The sequence below is a fragment of the Rhea americana genome, unplaced genomic scaffold (assembly GCF_003343005.1).
Source record: "Rhea americana isolate MKP2758 unplaced genomic scaffold, rheAme1 scaffold_97, whole genome shotgun sequence".
NCBI lineage: Eukaryota > Metazoa > Chordata > Aves > Rheiformes > Rheidae > Rhea > Rhea americana.
The window spans coordinates 334,780-355,519 of record NW_028187166.1 but is presented as its reverse complement, the minus strand read 5'-3'; the positions used below and the strand labels follow the sequence as shown (position 1 = coordinate 355,519).

The following is a 20,740-nucleotide window of genomic DNA, read 5'->3' as shown; positions in this document are numbered from 1 at the left end:
GTCACATTCACAGCTTGGATACTCCAAACCCCCTTCTCTCCTGGCTCAGATCCACAGAGCTTTGAGTTGTTCCTAGTGATCTACCCACACAGGGCTCCAAAAAAGAAGACATACTCATGCAATGCCACACTGGATAATGCCCTTCTAAATCAACCCTGCAGGTTTCACCTGCTAGGAAGGCAGGAGGAGGGAAGGAAAAGAATTAGGGAYATCATGAGATGCTAATTTGAGAATTTCTGTCCTACTTGTGGCTTGTTTGATAACGAATTTGAGACACAATCCAGGTTCCTATTCTTCTCTTCTGAATTGTTTCCAAACTCCCATCTCCCACTATGTTAGACCTTCAGGAAGAGATCTTTTAAGTGGCACCTGCTACCTAACATGAGGAGTCACATGACACACTGCTGCAGGCTCCTCAAAGGTTAATCAAATATGAAAATTACTGTGCCACATGTCACCAGAGAGCACAGAGAGGTCACTCAGAAGCAGCCTCTCGTCTTTAGAGAAATAACAGCCTCTGTGACAGAGAAAGACCTTTGCTGTTCCCTTGGAGTAGCCGACTCCTTATTAAATGCCTTGCAACAGCTCTTTTGTGGTCCTTTGAGATAGACTCTGCAGTATAAGCCATTCTAGAACAAAATCGTAAATCCTCATATTATTTATGACAAAGCCCCAAGCACCACTAAAGGGAGCCAGATCAAACAGCTTACCAGCCATAAATCCCCTGCCAATTACAAGAGATTTGCTGCTGACACCATCTCCAGAGAAATTACCATGTTCTGGTTAGGTCTTACAGTCCTTGATGCGCTCTGTTAAATGCTTCCCCGATTTCCACTCATTCCAGGTTCTCTCTAAGGCCCCATTAACACCAGATAACAACTGGCAGGAGAACGAGGACGCCTATCACACACTGTAGCAGAACCCTACATTTTCTGCCTTCAGCTCAGCTATCTCCATTTCCCAAAAGCACCCTGCCACATGCAGGGATGGGAAAGGCCTCCTGAGYAGTGTCTGAGAGCTGGGATAGACACCAAGATTTTTAGGTATACATCCTTTAATCCAGCTGTTTCCAAAGAAATTCTGCAGTAACCTCTGATCAAACCTGCAGCAGCTTCTGGTGTAGTTGCTCCTGGCAGATCTCATTTTAGATTCAAATGTCACCATCAGATTTATGTTAGTGGTGGAGGGCAATAGGAGAGGTAAAGATTAGTGTGCAAAGGTTTAGCTTAAGTTTTCCTGGGCAAAATGCTGGTGCATGCTCTCCACTGACTATGAAGGATTAAGCTACAACAGTGGAAGTAGCTAACTTTCTTCAAGGTTAAAACATCAGCTTTAACAGAATCACTAGATGCTAATGCAGGTCCTCCCAACAAACGGGCACAGCCCCTGCACTGCTCCAAAATTAACAGCATGGGCGAATTTTAGCCACCTGCCATGAGTATCCTTCTCCTGACATGCCCCACAATCACAGCCATCACCCCAGGACAAGAACAGCGCTGCRAGCCCCCCAAGGCTTCCCCTCCACCCCTGGAAGTCACCAGGGCCACTGCTGCTCYCCTCTTCCCGTCAGCTCTCATCCACGCTGCACACAGCCAGCTGCCATCTGGCTCTGAGTAATCGCTCCCCTGCTACAATGCTCCTAGAAGACTTAAGCTGAAGTTAATTTGTCCTAAAACGTACAGTGCCAAAGAACAGTATTCCTTCTGCATGTCTGATAAGTATAATTAAGTGCATAATTAGGCTGGTATGTCAGTCCTACTCCGGAATTTAGCCAGTYTAATAGACAGGCAGAAGAACACGCAAAGCACTTGCACATGATGATTTCAATTAGGTCTTCAAAAGGGCAATTTCTTCATCTAGGGAACACTAAAGAGGCCATGGCCACTTTCCTCATAACACACTGGAAAGAGCAAACAATGCCGTTCTTGCTTTCTGTATTTCTGAGCCACCCGAAAATGCCTCATGTTTTTATATCAGGAAAGCTGCAGCTAGCTGGGCAAGCAAATCTGGACATTTACACAGCTGCACTAACAGATTCCCCAACGGTGCTGCACCAACACAGGGTTAGCTTGAGGCTATGCTCATACCGTCATCAGTAATCAATTGTATTGGGATAATGCTAGAATTTACCACATCACAGCAGGAACCCCTGCTCCACTGAAAGGAAACAACCTGCCACATGTACACACTGTGCCAAAACACAGCAAGTTCACTCAAGTCAGCAGCCACAGGGCAGAAGTTGGCATTGCTTTTTGCAGGTACTTCACTCGCTAGCAAACCAGGCCAGATCAGAGTTAGAATCGCCAGATTGATCTCAGCCACGACCTCACAGCCTTGTTCTCAGAGGAAGGGGAGCTTACTAAAGGACTGGACATCAGCAGGTATCTGAGCTCCTACACACAGCTGGGCGCAGAACAGCTTGGCCAGCACACTAGAAAACTGGCCCCAGGTCTTTTCTCACCCAGGAATATCAGTCAACAGCAATGCACAGCAAATACTGCAGCCACAGTTTGGTGGAAGCCTGTGGTTCCTAGAGACAGCATTGAAACAACACATGGACATGCTTTCAAGAGCATTAACAGCTAAAGAACTACATCAACATATCTTACTGGCATAAGAAAAGTCTGAAGGACCAGTTCCCTCTAATCTGAAACAGTTTCTCTTACCTCTTGGGAGATTTCAAGATGTTTCCTTGCAAAGTGCAGGGCTTGTTCATGGCTTCCCAGGGAGACATAGGCATTTCCAAGACTCCAGCAGGCTCTTCCTTCTCCCACCCTGCAAAACAGGAAATTGTCAAACACAGAAATGCTAGACAAGACACCGCACAGCAGCCCTTTCAGGGCCTCCCTCTTGACAGCAGTGAGTCAGGTCTCCTAGCTAAGCTTTCACCTACAGAAAGGTTCTACACAGGGAAATGAAATGCACTTTACTTCTCAAGCTCTTATTCTGCTGAGGCCAATAAGATCAGGAGATGAGCAACAGCCTCAGAAATGGGTCTCTACCCAAAGTGACAAGAAGCTAAGCAGTCTAGCAACAGTCCAAACGGTTTGGTTCCATTTGTGAGCACTAGCTTGAGAGCAGGAGCCAGAACTTATCTCCAGCCTCCACCTTGCACAGCAAAGATTTCTCTCCAGATATGCACAATACACCTTTTCAGCTTCAGCCTGCATCTGCCCTTGAAGCCTTCACCTCATCCTGGGGCAAAACAGCAGAAAACAAGCAAGGGATGTCACYGGCCAGTGGAAGCAATTCAGTAAGATCATCTTCAAACAGAGCCAGATGTTCAGCACCCTCCCACTGAGGGTCCACAGAAGGAAAACAGCTGTTCCCACCACAGGCACAGGCTCRTGGGTGCCCCCAGCAACAGGGCATGTAACATCCAGCCCTGCTGTTCAACAACAGCCCAGAGCTAAATTAGCAAGAATGTGACAAGGAGAAAACATTGCAGGCTTGCAACACTCTCCTGCTAAATGCCAGGACCGCATCACCCAGGATGTGTGCACAAACTGAAACTGCACACAGTAGCTGAGCAAACACTGTCCTATTTCCACAAAGCTCCAGGGTGCAGCCTCTTATATTCAGAGGCTAGAAGAAGCAGGTGAACACGAGACCCTGCCACCCCAGGCAGCCCTCACCCCCAGCTGCACTAGACCCAGGGTGCTCCTGGAGTAGCTATTGGAACCTCTTTCTACAAGCAGGTAGAGCCACCCTGCTCAGCAGAATGTGCTCAGCTCTGCAAACGAGCAGATGTGGGGGGTGATGGGATAAAAAAAGCACATGGGGGCGCAAGGGGAGGTTCAGCATGACTGCAACTCCCTTTTCAGAGGTTTAGGCGGGTTGATCAGCATTTCAACATTTTTCTTGTCATCCTGTTCAATACCTTCTGCTCATGGGGTGTGTTCCCAGAAATGCAGGAGCCCACAGGCCCGCACCCCCACAGCATGATTCACCCTTGGGTGGGATTACACCCTCCCTGAGCAGATACTGCCTGCATAGTACCACACAACTCCCATTTTAATGTCTATGCTCCATCTAGTGGAGGATACAGCTTCCCAAAGAGTCATTAACARTAAGACTGAACAAGGCTGCTGCAAAGTCACTTAAGCTGCAGGGAGACTCCAGGACAACAGGGAGAGTATCCAGGAGAAAGGAACTACCTCCCGAGAAGACTGAGGCCAAGCCTCCTAATGAAGGAGAAGGAATGAAACCAAGCAAAACATATTGCCTCCCCACCACTGCTTGTTTCAGTGTGGAAGCTTCCAGCACTATCTCAGAGCAATGAAGACAAGGTGGTATACCTGTGCTGTCGGCATGGTTTCTAAGGAATAGGTAATTACTGTGAATGTGAGGAGCTTCAGAGGGTCCCACTGGGAGAAAATAGCAGTAGCTGAAGGGAAAGCGTTGAAAACAATGGTTTTCTTGAAGTACCTCTTACCAGGAATCTAATTCAACCCACACTTGCACAGCTTTAAGGGCATGATCTCTGTGAAAAAAAGCTTGAGTGACATGATAAAGATCTTAATCATGTTGCTTTATTATCAAATGATTGCACTACTACCCAGGTTCTGAGAGATTTCTGAACACTGAAAACACAAATCACAGTTCTTCATCCCCAGCTGTAGAGAAAAATAAACCAACAAGGAAGGGCTAGTGCTTTGAGCCAGAGTGCAAACTGCATCTCCTGAGATCTCCCTTACCTGTCTCCCAGCTCCTGTGCTATCACCAGGTGTTTTAGATGGTACTCAATTGCTCTTTCATAGTCTTGAAGCAGTGTATATGTGTTTCCAAGACTGTAGCAAGCCTGGGCTTCTACTGCTTGGTCTTTGAGTTGTCTGGAGAGTTGGAGAGTTTTCCTGGTAGGGAGAAAGGTAGAAGGAAAGGAGGAACAAATGAAGAGACCTAGTAATTGCAGGACACCTATGCAACGTGGCAGGAAAAAGTCACTGCTTCAGTGTGGCATCGGTTGATGACAATGCCTCTCACATGCTGCAGACTGCTGGGCAGGTGACAGTATTACCCGAATGCCAGTTCTCTGCTGCAGGATAGTGAGACCTGCTTGTCCTTAACCTCGCCATTGTGCGCCATTTGCCACCAATCCCCCCAAGCCTATGCATTACTGCAATAGGTCAGGATTTCCAGGGAACACCTGCCCTGAGCCTGCCTTAACAGCCAGCACTTACTTGTAGTACTCAGCAGAGATGTCAAACCTCCCGAGGAAGATGTGCGCGTTGCCCAGGTTGCTGTACGCTCTCCGCTCAGCAGCCTTGTCCCCAAACTCCTTAGCAATAGCAAGGCGCTGCAACAGACAGATCAGTGAGCACAGGCCAGCCACTGGCAGGTTTCTGTTAAACAGGAAGTTTTCCAGAAGATTATTCTCTTGTTTTGCAAAACTCTCATCCAGGAAGGTAGTGGTACACATGCCTATCAGATCTGGATGCCACAGGAAATCTCTTTCAATTCAGCATYGGGTAGAACCTTTGGAAAAGTGGAAGTTACAGCCTCCTTTAACTCCCACTCCCGCCTGGTTAGTGCGCATCTGCTTAACTTAACGTGCATAAGGAGTTACACACATACTTCAGTAGCTGAAGGAATTGGAGAATGAAGAGCTTCAAGCTAGGCAGTGAGTGGATGAGGTTGATGGACTGTAGCACCCAGGAACACGGATGTCTGTCACATCTCACTGTGCTGTGGCACAGAGTAAACGTGCACATGTGCACGCTTCATCTCACCATCTGCACTGTAGCTGCTCCCTGGACCCTGCCTGCATCCCTCAGTCCTGCCTCTCCTGCAACCAGCTCCCCACACTTCACCTCTCACCCTCAGCTTTGAAGCACTTGTTCCTRCTACAGAGTCAGGGCAGAGTTTTCCTATCCTCTTCAAACTCCTCCTCCCAAAGCACTGCTGGCTGCTGTCCCCCAGACCTTTTCACATTCAAAAATCAGAAAAGCTATGAAAGGACCTGAATTTCCAAGGCGCTGAGCACTCTCCACCATCCAGGAACTGAACTAGACTCTGAACTGGAAACTGARTTGTATTTGAGTGTGAGCAGGGACTGTGTCACCTCACCCCTCTGTAAAGCTTTATAGAAGCTTATTATGTTCTGCAAACAACATTTATTCCTGCTTGGCAGCTCTTTCAGCAGCTTAATTAAATTCATGGTTTGCATTTATTAAAATTTATACTGACACAAATTAAGAGCAGAAGAGCCTTGCTAGGTCCAGTTGCAAATTTGCCCTTGGAAATCTCCTTTGTATTTCCAAGCCAACAGTACCCTTTCCTCAAGCCAGTCATTAGGTGCTGAGGGGGAATGGGGYATGGTGTTGCTCAGCATGAGCTAGCACAGCAGGACCAGACCCTGATGTTCAGCCAGGAGGGAGAACAGCAGCTCAGGACACATTTCTCCCTGTATTCACTGGGATACTCTGGGAAGAAAGGCTGTTCCCTCAATCCCTGGCCCCCAGAAGAGTGTCATGGCCATTTCTTACCTCCTTGTGGAAGGCTATAGCTTCACTGAAGTTGCCAAGTAGGTACTGGGTATTGCCAAGGTTGCCATAAGCACGGCCCTGGGCAGCTCTGTCCCCCAGCTCTTTCACCAGAGATAGGTTCCTCCTGAAAGGAAGCAGAGCAGTACCTCGGGTTACACACAGCCAACACTCCCCATAGGGGACACAGCAAAGACTCGCGCCCTGAGGAAAAGGGAGCTAACCCTRGAGAAGGCATTGCCCCTGCCCAACTTCTCCAGGCTCAGGCACCCCATGGCAGAGCAGCCTGGTGATCTGTGCATTCTGAAGAGCTCTGGGAGCTTGTATCGAGTGAGTAGTGCAAGTCACTGCTGTGCGCTCAGCCTCAGGCAATCCACACAAGCGCTCRCACTCCCAGTCGTGTCCCCATATTAAATAAGAAACAGTCTCTACAGTGCAGAGGTGGGTACAAGAAGCACGAGAACAGAGCTTCCCCCAGCAGGACAGGGACAAAATTGGCAACAGGAGTAAGATCCACACTGGTAAGCCAGGGCTGTGTCCACCGGGCGTCCTACTCCTCTCTGTCCCCTTTGCACATACAGCACACACAAGCAAGCACAGAGCTCCCAGCGGCCCCAGCAGCAACACACACGGATCTATTCTCAATATAGCCAGCAGAGAGCAGCAGGGACTACAGGAGTTAGTTTTACTTCCAAAAATAGCTAAAAGCAGGAGCAGACTGTTGACCTTAATTGCACAGATTGCACTTCGATCTACACTGAATTTTATCAGGATAATACCAGGGGGAATTTTAGTTCTAATTTTTAAAAGCTTGCAGTCCCTTTCTTGTGTTCCTCGAACAGAGTTTGCTGTCACACCTGAACCCCTCCAGGGAATATTCCTTATTCATTGCAACATGCAAAACATCATTCTTGATAAAACAAGAAGGCAAAAATAGGCAGCAGCATACAGCTTTGACCCCAGAGACAAGACTGAGGCCCAGCTTTGCTTCTGCAAAGCATAAAATTTCTGCATCTCTGCCTGTCCTCACACAGCTGCTCCTCCCAGAGTAGCAAACTACCAAACTGCCCTGTGCTTCCAAGCAGGTGAGTATGTATCAGTCTGCAAAGCACCTGGGTCTTATTTCAACCCCCATACATTTGCACCAATACAGAATACCAGTGCACATGTGAAAGCATGCAAGCTGGACCACTTGCAACAAGCCTCAGCTGGCCAGCTGAAGAGCAGAAACAGCATGCACAGGCTGCTAACCTAAGTTGCAGAATCAAGTACACTAGCTTAATCTATCAAAATATTAAGGTCCAGAGCAGGGGATTTATAGCTGCCCTATCTATTTTCTACAACTACTCCCAGATCTCCAGCATTATCCTGTTTTATACATTCATTGTACCTGGCAGGGGAATAARGAAAGCAGAATTTAGAGACATGCAGAGTCTATACACATGGAAGCTCAGACTCACGACAGTCAGTGGTGATTCTTAAAGATGCTGCTCCCAGTCTCATTCTTTATAGCAAACATCTTGCAGTACTCACACATCCTCAAAGGTCTTAAGGAAAAGGCTTCCAACAGCACTTAGTAATACTGTCATCTTGCACCTGATGCACCTATCATTAACCTAATGGTAAGAGTGCATCTACCCTGCAGATCCTGAAAGCTATCAGCAAAACAGGAACACCACAAACAGATTAAGCTCTGAGCAGGATGAGCTCAGCAAAGGCGTACCTGTATGTATTTTATCAGTCACTGATGCCTGACCAGCCCTACTCCCTGCAGGAGGAAGGGGTGGTCAGGCTTAGATACTTACTCATAATACTCTGAAGCTTTCTGTAGTGTCTCCTTGACTTCTTGAGGCACATAGCCTGGGTCTTGTGCCATGTTCCAAGATAAATGCTTTCCCTTTGCATGGTAAACATTGCCTATATTATAGAGAGCTCTGGCTTCACCTACCTAAAAGGGGGGAAAAAAATAGGGAATCACAAGGTGTTACACTTCATATTGCAATACGGACCTTTCCATTGCTAGACAGAGATGTTCAGCCAAAGCCAGGAGGCCCACGTTTTCCTTCCCCAGTTTCAGTGTCACATCAGCTGTTACTGTCAGAGCTGCAATGCAGCCAGAATGGAGTTTTACACTTCATCTCCTTCCAGAGCTAGCTTCCACCATGTCACATTTGCTGGCTTGCAAACAGATTATTCTTAAAGACAGGAAATATTTCCTGTAGGCTGCCAGGAACCAATTACCTTGTCTCCCTGCTCCTGAGAAATGTCCAAGTGCCTCTGGCAACAAACGACAGCTTCATCAAACTGCCCAAGTATTTTCAATGTATTCCCAAGGTTGCCACTTGCCTTTGCTTCTCCAATGCGGTCCCCAATGGTTCTGCAAGACAACCAGAGGAAGAAAAAGGGCTCTTAAAGAGCTCATGTACATTCAATCACCAGCTATTGGAGGCAGAATTGCAGTGARCCTGGAAGCACTGTGCGGTATGGGTACCACATCCAGCAGCACCCAGCCCACAGGCCCAACTGGGGTGCTCCATATAAGCTTGCTCAGTTTAAGACAGATCCTTACTCACTGTTCTGCTTTCTCAGGTGAACTGTATCACAAATCCAAYGGTTTAAAGTATACTACAAAGAGGACCTGGGGATGGGAGAGCTAGACACAACCCTGCTGTTACTCCTTGCACCCTCCTCATACTCCTATCCCTTTCTCTGCCTCCCTGCCCTGAAGGTGGCTGGCTCAGTCTTGTCATCTCCCGAGTTTTCCACAGGACAGCCATGCCATATCTCAGGGCTAGCTCTGGATACTCATTTCTAGGGCAGGTTTCCTCAGGCTGTTGGGCACAGACCTTGCAGATCTTTCCTTCACTCAAGCCCYGACAGATTGTGCTGATTAAGATGAACCACAGCCAACACACTTACCTTGCCAGGGTAAGGTCATGCTTATGGTACTCCAGGGCCTTAGAGTACTGCTTTAGGTAGAAATAGGCATTGCCTAGCTGGCTGTAGATGGCACTGAGAGTCTTCAGGTCTTCTGTCCCCACTTGCACCGCTGCTTCGAAGAAGGCTGCGCCACCTTTGAAGTCCCCAGCCTTGCACAGACGCTCTCCTTCCAAGGCCAGCTCCAGGCAGGACGCCTCCATTCTGCCAAAAGCAAGACAGCCAGTTCTAGGGCTTGGAGAGTAGTGTACCCATACTGCTATGCAATGGTTAAAAAAAAACATYACTGTACACCTGTACTCACTGCACCAGGCAGAACCAACCAACACAGCACAYGCCTGCACTCCTACACCTGCCGAGACCAGCTGAGGCCAGAGCCCAAGCAGACTTTAAAAGCTATAGGTAACATTTACGAGAACTAAGTCATCCAGGGATAAGTCTCATTTCCAAGTGCTGCAGGCAGGTAAGAGTGTGACAGGGAGACAAAATCCCTGTTGTCCCAGCAGACCATTTCCAAACCATGAGACCCCCTCAGTCCTTGCCAGCTCTCCCAGGGCAGCCCAGCATGCTGCGCAAGGCACACGCGCGCAAGGACACCGGTTTTCCACGGGCATGGTGGCTGCTCAGCCCCTCGGAAAAACTAAGCTCCGAGTATCAGGCACAGGAACCCCYGGACATACCGACCATGCTCACAAGTGGCAGAAGACAACCCTCGAGCCATCATGGTAGGCAGCAGGACAGGAAACTTGGGCCTCCCGACTCCCCGGCCTCACGTTCACACCAGTGCAGCAACACAGCATCCGTTTCTCGCCGCAGTGGTGCAGGAGCCAAGTGCCCAGGCTACTCRGGCCAGAGCCACCCTCCCCAGGGGTAACAGAGAGGGTAGCCAAATTGTAACACGTTTTCATTGGATAGCAGAGAAAACTCCGCACTGTGCAGAATTTCTTGGCTGCGCAGCTCGCAGCGCTCGGTGTCTGCTTTTCATTAACTTGCCTGCTGTCACTTTTTCCACAGGCGCTCTCGGCACRTCAGCCTCCCAGCTCGCTTCCCGCCCTTGCGCTTCTCGAGGCCAGCGGCGCTGCTTTGAGGCGAAGGAAGCACCCTAAGGTGCAGCAGTCCCCGCTAGCCAGGGGCGGCCCCGCGTACGCACCAGCCCTCACGCGGGACAGAGCGGGCGCTCGAAAGCTCGCACACGGAAACATCTTGCCCGTTGCCGAGTCAGCCCTTACACAAGGTGGACGGACACAGCGTGTTGCAGAGCAGACACATGCTGCTTCTCCGTTCTCAGGCTTCTCTTTGATCTTTTTGCTTTCTTCTTTCCACTATATCTGCTTAAAAAGTCAAAGCTATACAAAGGCCAAAGGTAGATATCTGCTACTTATGCACAGGAGCAGGGGCAGAAGCTAACTTGTCCAGAGTCAGAAAAGTAAGGCTCAGACAAAACCAGAATGTTTTATTATATAACAAATACTCCAAAAWAGTTTCTACGGTAGTCTCAGTGAACAAGTGCTTGCAAGAAGCTGGATGGCAGCACACAAACCAAGAGAACAGCTTGCAGATCACTGCTGCTACAGCAGCACAACTGCCACCTCCCGCAGCTGTTCCCTCCTGGATCCCCAAAAACRCCTCCACCTTGCAGCCACTCTTGCTGCACCTTGCAGCCCAGCACTGGGGTCTCGGGGCCYTGCCGGGACACCAAGCACCCAGCGCTCTGCAAGCGAACACCATGCTCCAGCCCAGGACAGTGCACGAGCCATGGGCTGTACAGACTGCCCAGGCTGAGGCAGCAAAGGGCTGGTGTCAGATTCTCCCTCCCAACACCCTTGGGGCCACTCTCGTCTTGCTGTTTGTCCCCACAACCGTTGAATAACAAGGAAAARGGGATTGTGAAACAGCTCATTTGAGCCCCCACAAACTCCCACACAAGTATCTGATTTCAAGCTCRCTGCAAAGCCTGCATTCGAGTGGCTATTTGACTTGGGCAGGAAGGCTGCTTGCTGTGCCAGCGCAACWTCAGTCCCCGTCTTGAATGCTCCCTGGTAGGAGCACAAAAAAAAAATATTACTAAAAATGTTCAGCTCTTCTCTATCGATCCTGCTGCCAGGCCATGTGAAAACTGGGAAGAACAGGCTCATCCCAGAGCACACTGCATTGAAGGGCCCATTCCTGCGTTTTGGGAGGTACCAAACTCCCACGAGCTTCAACAAACATTCACAGGTTCTAGATCACTAGAACAGATATGTGGTATCATCAAGTCCTGGCACATATCTGCCMATACTTCCCAAACAGCTGTAAGGCGGCTTGGCAGCTGGAGAAAGACAAAGACCTTATACTCAGATCAGCAAGATTCAGTCCAAGCAGCTTAGCAGAGACGAACTTTAAGAGTACTTGAAACACAGGAATGAGCCATTACCACAGGAGCAATGGTGAGTTCCAAGCAGATGACTGCAGAGAGAAGCAAACTTCAGAGTTCCAGTCCAAGTTACAACACAAACAAAGCTCTTCCAACAGCCACGGTGTCTTTGAGAATGAGCTTATCAAGTGTAAACAGTCTGAAAACTGAGCTGGAGAGCAGTTTCTCTAACTCACAGCAGTCAAGTACAGACCACACTTTCTATGCAACTTAAAAAGCTTTAAACCAWGGATCCCTTGGATCCCATGGAAGCCTACAGGACCAAAACTCAAGCTGTAAAATGCTAAGAGTAGCGTGTTGCTCTGGTTGTATTTGCCAGTGAAAACAAGCAGAAGTGAAAATTGTGCCTCAGGACCTATATTCTGATACACACACACTCTGGGCACTTTCCTGGTGTTCCCATAGTAACTACCCAGGCATAACGCAGTGACATGACCCTCCAACACACGCAGAGTTTAATTAAAATCTGTTTGTCCTTCAGCAGGCTGCTTTGCAGAGTGTCTGACTTTTCTAATTAACATCACTGCTCAGTTTGGGACCTAAGCAAACACAGAAAAGGGAGAGGAGGCTCTTTCTCTGCAACACCCTTGGCCAAGCGTTGGCTGCCATGGGAAGGGATGAGAACTGAGAACAGCAATTAAGGGAAATTTTATATTTTTTATATATATATATATATATATATATATAGCGCACATACACATGCACACACAGATACACATACATCTCTGAACTAACCCTGACAGACTCTAGCCAAGGAAAGGGAAAGCACTGACAGACTCAAGTTTGAGCCCCGTTCCTCCCAGAGATCACATGTGAGCCCTCCTCTACCTCTTTTCCTGCAGGTCTCACGTTGTCTGGACATAAACACAAGCTCCAAGCCCACTAGCAGCAGCAAGCAGCATGGCCAAGGTCACTAGGGAGAATTTTGCAGATCATTTTAAGTTCACAAGTAGAAGCCTGTGTTTTGAAGATGTTGAGGGCATCGTGTCTACGCAACATGGGGCTCTCCACGTTTTCACTCCATCTGCTAGGGCAACATTCCTGGTGAGCTGCTGGAATCTCAAACAGGTTAACATGGGAATATCTCCATCTCCCCCACATGCTGCCCTKGTTAAGAGAAGGGGAAACAGTGTTACACTTGTTTCCAAAGAGTTAGAGAAAGTAACGTTCTCTTCTCTCTAAGAGAAATATCCTTTGTCCTCTGTTGGTCTCAGGGATCAGGCAGATGAGTTGAGTGCGATAACTGATGTTCCTAAGTGACTGAAAGACTTTGTTTATTCACCTCTCTTCAGTGCTGCCCAGAGAAATAAAGGGGTCCCAACACAGCCCACAAGACTGCCAGAGATGAAGGCAAGTAGCTCCCTCCTTTCTGAACTGGTCCTTCCCAGAGCACTCTGTCTCCAGGCCCAGCTATTCCTGCTGGAGCCCATATGCTCCACTCAGTGCAGAACAGCTKCTGCTGCTGTGAACTTCTCATTTGGTCAGTAGCTCATATCCTCCAAAAAAAAAGGATTTTCTTTGGGCAGGAGCACACATTAGATGAATGAGGCCTCTCTGGAGCCTGTCAATCTGGCACCCAGGAAACTTTGCAAGGTCCAGAAAGGACCTAAGCAGTTCTTAAAGACCAGGTAAAAGCAGGAGAGAGGATCCCATAAGGCACACACCTGCCTATTTAAACAGGCTCTAGAACATCCTCATCTGAGAGGGCACAACCCACCACACCCTCCATGGCACCACATTTCTCCTCTGCTGGCACCCAAGCAACTCACCAGGGCCTGCCCCATCTCAGCAGGCTCTTACTACTCATGACCTAATACCAGAAAAGAAGATTCACTCCCTCCTGAGCCAGCAAGTTACTGCWGACAAGTGGAGGGTGCTGGGCTTAGCCATATGGTGTGGTTCAAAAGGGAGACGTTGCAAAATATCAGCTGCTTCTCTTACTCTCCCCAGCTAAGATACTGAAGCATTTCCCTCCCAACACACATTCAACCTTATAGCTAACAGCACAGTAGGTCCCTGACTCTGGGTTTGCACAGAGATACTGGGGGGAAGGACGCAGGCTCACTTGGAGGAGCTCTGTTCATAAGTCTTGCTCTAAAYGGGCACAGACTGCTCATACAGATTTGCAAGTACATCCAGAATATACCTGGATGCCACATCCATCCCAGATCCTAGGCCCACCATGAGCAGACAGAAAGGCCTGACAACCTTCCCAGAAAACACACCAAGTACCAAACCAGAACAGCACTACACCACATGCAGCAAAATGTTTTCTTTTGAACCTGTGGAGATGATAGACCATGTCTATTCTTACCAGGTAAGAATAAAGCTTTAGAGAGGCCAATGACAGGCTCAGCTGCAGAGAGTTGTAACCAAGGAATGAGAGCAACACTGCACAGAGCAGCAGCCGGAGTTCCCAGCSTGGCTCCCAACAGGCATGCCAAGCGAGGCCCACCGTTCCTCAGCCCCTGCAATTGCACCCTTCCCAGGAGACAGCAACAAGCCTGGCTCCCAGAGCACTTCAGTTCCTTTCATAAAGGTGCTTATGACAGGGCAATATGTTGGTGTTCGAGAAACAACAAAAACCAACTTTATTAAAAGCAGTAAGAGGCCAAATATAAACCAATGTTTGGCCACACACAAGTTAGGCAATCTGCACAGTACTCTGCCACAGGAGCAAGCGAGTGGCATAACACTGGCAGATTGCTTGGCACCCATCAATGTGACAGCTATGAGTTTCACAAACAGGAATGGATGTTGCTTCCCAATGCTCCCATGAGGCAGGAAAGGGATGACCTTCCACCATACGGTGACAGGATGAAGTTGTCTCTTCCTCAAGCCAGTGCAGAGCTGGGAACCTCAAGTGTCCTTCCAAGGCAACAGTTTACTTGCCAGCCCATCCTCCCTCCTCCTCAGCTGCTTCTCTGAAGGATAACTGAGCTGAAGGCAGATTTTGCCTTTAACAGGTTTTCCCAGGGTCATTCATCACTGTCAGATAACAACTAATGATGAAATATCTCACACATTGCTTTTTGCCTGCCTCATAAACTAGTTGGAAGAATTGAAGAGCAAAAACATTCCTTTGCAGAAGGTACATAAGCCAAACAAGGACTCTAAAGCAGCAAATGTTTTCATGCAACACAGCAAGATACAGAAGGCAATAAGGGTCCCAGGAGTGCTGGGGATGCTGCAAATGCTGCCAAGAGAGAAATACAGCAAGCAGCTCAASGTGTTATCAATGCCATTAACAACAATTACCATGACTGCTGTCAAAACAGCACTATAATTAGGGCTTCTGTGATGCTTATAGGTCCCCAGAGGGAAACACTGCTCACAGCATGTTCAGAAGCTTGAAGCTGCAGTCAGATCTCCCAGACTTCATCCCCCTCATCACCCAAGTCTCTGTGGCTCCCCAGCCAAATGCACAAACACGGTATGGACATGACTGCATTTGTCACTCCCTGCCAGCCCGGGAAACAGCACAGGCTTCCTCCTGCCAAGCGCTACTTGGCAAGATCTTGGGCCACAGCTGGGTCTGAAGCAGCATGTGCAGCCAGGAGGATAAGGCCAGATGCCAGAGGTGAACAAARCTACATCCCCCTCGCAGGTCAGCTCATCAGCCCCACATCCACACCAAGCAGGCTGGTTGGCAGAGAAAGAGGAGATCATACAGTGTTCAGCAATAAACCCTTCTTACTCGAACCTTCCCTCTCCCTCACTCAGGGCTGCCTTGTCTGGACCATCTCGTCCACAGCACTTACCCTGCTGACAACAGACCCATCGGGCTATGCAGAAAATGTCATGTCACAAGACATGGCCAGGAGACAGTTGCCTGTTGCTTAAAAAAAAAAATAGTAGCTCTTCAAGGAGGGAGAAAATTCACATAGTGAGGACACTGCCAAACTCACATGGCAAGAGAACCTCTTCTCACCTGCAAGGGGAAGCTGCTTATTTTAAAGTACTTGGTTCATATCTGGGGCTCCATTGCAAAACTCATTCCAAACCAGAGTTGCTGCAGGTCTAAGTCAAGAATAAAATAACAAACAGATAGATCGGTAGTCAGGAGGGAAAAAAGTGACAATAGTAAACAGTCTTAGTCTAAAACTTGCTTCTATTAATATGAATTAATGATGCAACAGATTTTAGCATCATACTTGTAATCTGATTGAATTTTATATGAAAATAAATTAATTTCAGAGCACTGGCAACAGGGGCAATGAAACATTATTTTCTAATCAAAGATCGAATTTATCAGGTGCTCAGCACATTCACTGGCTTAACTAAGTAAATATAAATTAAAAAATAACTGCCCACACATCCTTAAAGAAAATATTCAGTCTGAGAAAGGGAATTACACCCCCTTAGTAATTTCCTTTCCCAGCCTTTGCACAACTTCTGTACATGGGAAAAAAAGCCAGTGAATCTGAACCACTAGCGACACGTTAGCAGAGCTCAGCAGGAGCTGCTCCAGCTCCTCAGGGAGGTTTCACAGACCCTTCGCTGGGACACAGCTCGCGGGAACCGCCCCGGGTCACCCTGTATCCGAGGGTGCTGCCCTCGCCACCAGGTCTCTAGGGCGGCCCAGCCCCACGCAGGAGGCTGTTCCAGATCCTCATGTACAGCCTAAGCTCATCTACAGTAAGTTTATATCTGCTTAGCCTTTGTCTGCAGTGCTAGACGGCTCCTGTCTCCCGGGGCATTCGCACAACCTGCGGCAGTTGGTGCCTCTGCTCGGGCAGAGGCTTCGCTCCCCGACGAGCAGGGCTTTGCTCAGCACAGGCTCGAGGCTCCAGTCCCCTTGGCAAACCCACACGTGCCTGCCTGCCTCCCTCTCGCTTGCTTCCATCTCAGAGAAGAAAATCTTATTACGAGTTCCTAAGTATATGAGCTTGCAACTTCATACCATTAAACATCAACACATTTCTACGACACCAGAGCTGCCAGTCATCCAGCTCCTACTACTCAATACTCATCCTCCCCACGCTGCCGGTACCTTTGCATCGTCAGCGCACCTATTAGCAACCTGCTCTGTTTTGCAGCAAAGGCACTAATGAAAATACTTGATTAGACTACTCCCAAGATGAGTTTTTGTGCAGCTCAGCCGGCAATGCCAATCCACCCACCTGCCAACTCCCCTTGCAGCACAGCTCCACGCGCCCAGCCCTCAGCCCCATCACGGCCAACTACTAACCCCCTTCTGACAAGCAGTTTCCCCAAGGCACTGTATCAGGACGGACAAGGGAAGGCAGAAAACAAATCAAGATATATCAGCCTGACTCAAACTAGCTTTGGTAGGAAGTAGGGTGCCCAGAAGCACATCTGGAAGCTAGTTGCCATCCCCAGGCAATGGGGAGCTGCATCTCTGGGGCAGGCTCACCTACATTTCACCATCTTGGTGAGGGGAAGAAAACAAAAATCTTATTTTATCTGGGGAGAAATAGCCAAAGATGAAACAGACCCAGTCCTTTCTAGCTCCAAAATCAGTTCCAAATCCCTGGGTCTGTTTCTTTTACATTTTCTAAAGAATGTGAGATAGGGATGATAAAAAAAAAAAAAGCAATTTTCACTGCAGTCTTTTGATAAGGGCATGAAACGGAGAACCCAGAGGGAAAAATTAAAGGGGGGTTTGGAAGCTGCTGGCTCTGTGTGCTGGCTCCAAATCTCCTCCTCTTCTCGCTGATGGTAGCATCAGTGCTCAACAGTACTCATTTCAGTTAATTGCTATCTACCATTAGCTACAGAGTACTTACAAGGGATTCAATTCTACTGCATATTTGCTAATAAATACCAAATGACAGTGAGGACAACAGCTGTATTTAGCTGCATTTACCCTCTTATTAGCAGAGCTGAATAAGACCCCATTTCAATTCAGAATGGCTCCAACAAGCTGCGTCATTGTCAAAAACTCAAATGCAAACTCCCCACAGCTTGCCTGGAAGCAAAAGTCRCCCAGGGCCTCTCTGCTTGCACAGCACATGACTCTCTCTTCGACCTAGGGCCACGCAGGATGACCTTCTCTGTGGCTTTGATTTACAGGGACACACAAAACTGAAGGCAGATAGGAGTCACCCGCTGTTCTAGCAACATTTTGTGAAGTGACTGGTGAAGGCGCACTGGTGTGTGCAGAGCCTCCTCAGCCCTGAATCACAGAATACCTTGCAAAGGCRTGAGGGTAGTTATTGTCCAGGCCTTGCAAAAAAGCAGCTAAAATTCAGCAGAACCCAACTTGCCCATGGTGAGTCAGCTGTAGAGAACAGGAAAGCACCCAGGAGTCTGGGCTCCTGAAGCYTCTGTTGCATCCTCCCCAGGGTAAGCCTGAGAATGATGATTAGGAATRTATCAATTTGAAAATTAACTCATTAAACCATGTTCTGACTCTCAACTTTGCTAAATCAATTAAAACACATGAACTGATCAAGATGTCYAGGAACAAAACTGTACAGGAGAACTAACTTTCAAAAAAGGGTGAGGATCAAAGCTTCTGAAGAACAGCTTCTGAAGAACCTCTGCACATGGATCATCAGAAGGGTTTAACACCAACGACAGCTGCCACTGCAGCCAAAGGAAAATACCAGTAGAGCCCAGCAGGACTAACTTGCCAAATGCTAACGCATTAACAGTACTCACAGGTGAGGACTTCTTCCCAGGAGACACAGAGGAGGAGGCTCAATCACTGGAGGAGGCTCAATCACTGGAGCATCACAAGCATGTCTCATCGCCCTAACTGCAGACCACAGTCAGAAGAGCACCTCTAACATCTGAAACCTGCCCTGCAGAGAAGCGAGCAAGCCCTGCATTTGCAATGGGCCAAGCTTTGAGGCATTTGTATTTTGCCACAGAGGATACTTTAAAATGGACTCAGTGATGATTTCAGCACAACAGGAGAAGCTTCCCGACTTCTAGGAGGGATTTGCTCTCTTGCACAGCGTTAGTGCCTTCACTGAAATCAGTCTATCATGCTGGAGTGAACAATGCTCTCGGGAKGATTTCCCCAGAAGTGAAGCACTACTTCCTTCAGTCACTTCCAGAACCCGGAGGGCAACAGAGGACATGCAGTCTGAATGGCTTTTCATTATACCATTAGTCTGGCAATTAGGTCAACACATCCTTTCACTAAAATACATGCTTTGATTTAAATCAGTGCATCACTCCTGCTATAAAATACAGCRTGTTACAATTATGATATACGGCAGCAAAACAAATAGGTCTACAAGCAGTTGGCTCCTCAACAGCTATACCATGAGGACAAYCAATTTTCTTATTACCTCTTTTACTCAGGCTATTCAACTGCTTTCACCCACCAATATACAAGGTTGCATTCATACCAAATCTGTTACTGCAAATGGCTGAGTTCATAGTTTTGGGGCTTATTTCTCACTTACACTGCTTCTCTCCTTTGAAGTAAGGATGTTCAAACTCAGGCCCCTCTTCTCCACTGCAACAAAGACCCCACACGCCTGCCCCATGCAGACACATCACAGGCCAATCAGCCAGCACCCACGGGGCCCAGCTGCTCTCCTGCACATCCAGGATGGTACAAGGGACTGCCTGGGACCTCCCATCCTCTTCATCACCCCAGGGATGAGGCCTCAAGGACCACAGGGGAAGAGCAATGCAAATTGTGACAGTGAAGATTTGAGAAAGTCTGCACGCAGGCTGGGAATCCAGCTGTAAGGCGGTTTTGGCAGCACAGCAAGCCCCAATTGCTGCCCTGGTCAAGCCCAGCTTGACAAACTCCACCCAGCAAAACTGTTCCAGTTGCTCTGTGCAACTGCRCAGGCTGAGGGGCCTGATGAGATTTCCTTTCCTCCATCCCCAAATTACTTTTCTGAAGTCAAGTTAAGTCTTGTTTTCCCAGAAACAGAGGCCAGAGGCTCAAGTCTTTTCTCATTTCAAGCTGGAAGCCCCTTCAGCTGCAGCCCCCCCTTCTTCCTCTCTCAGGCTGCCAAGCTGCTCTCGCCTTCAAGCGTGGGCTTGCAGCAGGAAAACAACTGCATASTGAAGAGATGCTGCCAAGTCGCATCAACACTGGGAGACGAGTTATGGCTCACTCTGGCAGGACAGAGGAAACCTCTTCTGCCTGTCCTGGCCACCCCCCCCACTGCCCGGTCTCCCTCCACGCGGACAGACTCATCCCGACCCTCTCTTGCATCATCCCAACTGCAGTGGTCAGGGAGGCCGCGTGCTCCCTGCACACCAGCACATGGGAAACGGCCAATTCCCATCGGCACACTGTGGGGCAGAAGGTGACAAGAATACAGCTCACACAAAAAGTTTTCCCACCGACTTCTCAGCAACTTGCMGCCAATTTGGTTCCGTTCCCTTCTCGTCTCACCTGCTTCCCTTCAGCCCCACACCAAGAGGGCACAGCTCGCTGCGGGACCTCCCGGGGCTGCAGATGCTCTGCAGCCCTCAGCAGCACCAGTGCTCACACTGGAAAGGGGTTTGCATGAGYTATTAGTGTCAGAAAGAGCATGAACCTGACCCTCCTCCACACTTCTACAGCATTCAAAGAGCAGATCAGCAGGAACTGATCAAGCCCCAGTGAATCCCCCAAAAGCAGCAATTTCCTTTTTCAAACTCTACATCCAAAGCAGCGAAAGTCATGAAGGAAAGCAGATGCTGTGGCTCCCCCAGGTCCCTGGGGGCAGGAGGGCAGAGCCAGCGGCCGGGCTGAAGGCGCGCCAGGCACGAGGACAGCTCTTCCCCAGCAAAGCTGCAGCAGAGCAGACAGCACCACTCAAGCCCTGTTTTTCTACAGCCAGTTCACACTGAGGGCTGTTAAAAGCATTGTCAAGCTCCCCCTGAAAATTTCAGGGGTGATAAAAAAAATCAGAAATAAACCCAGACACATATATGCGTTCTAAAAAAAAAACCCTGCATTTGCAAATCAATGAGAGCTCAGCAC

General features: G+C 48.6%; 1 protein-coding gene across 3 annotated transcripts in view; it reads right to left on the bottom strand.

The window, feature by feature from the left end:
* GPSM1 (G protein signaling modulator 1) overlaps window positions 1-9,622 on the bottom strand; it is a 50,651-nt gene extending 41,029 nt beyond the window's left edge. For all 3 annotated transcript variants that reach the window (XM_085325402.1, XM_085325403.1, XM_085325404.1), the window contains exons 1-7: window positions 9,402-9,622; window positions 8,724-8,859; window positions 8,288-8,430; window positions 6,486-6,609; window positions 5,181-5,296; window positions 4,698-4,853; window positions 2,667-2,775 (exon numbers count right to left, since the gene is read on the bottom strand). In XM_085325402.1, the coding sequence (XP_085181528.1) occupies window positions 2,667-2,775; window positions 4,698-4,853; window positions 5,181-5,296; window positions 6,486-6,609; window positions 8,288-8,430; window positions 8,724-8,859; window positions 9,402-9,622 (1,005 nt within the window). The remainder of the gene's footprint in view (window positions 1-2,666; window positions 2,776-4,697; window positions 4,854-5,180; window positions 5,297-6,485; window positions 6,610-8,287; window positions 8,431-8,723; window positions 8,860-9,401) is intronic.
* Between the last annotated feature and the right edge of the window lie 11,118 nt (window positions 9,623-20,740).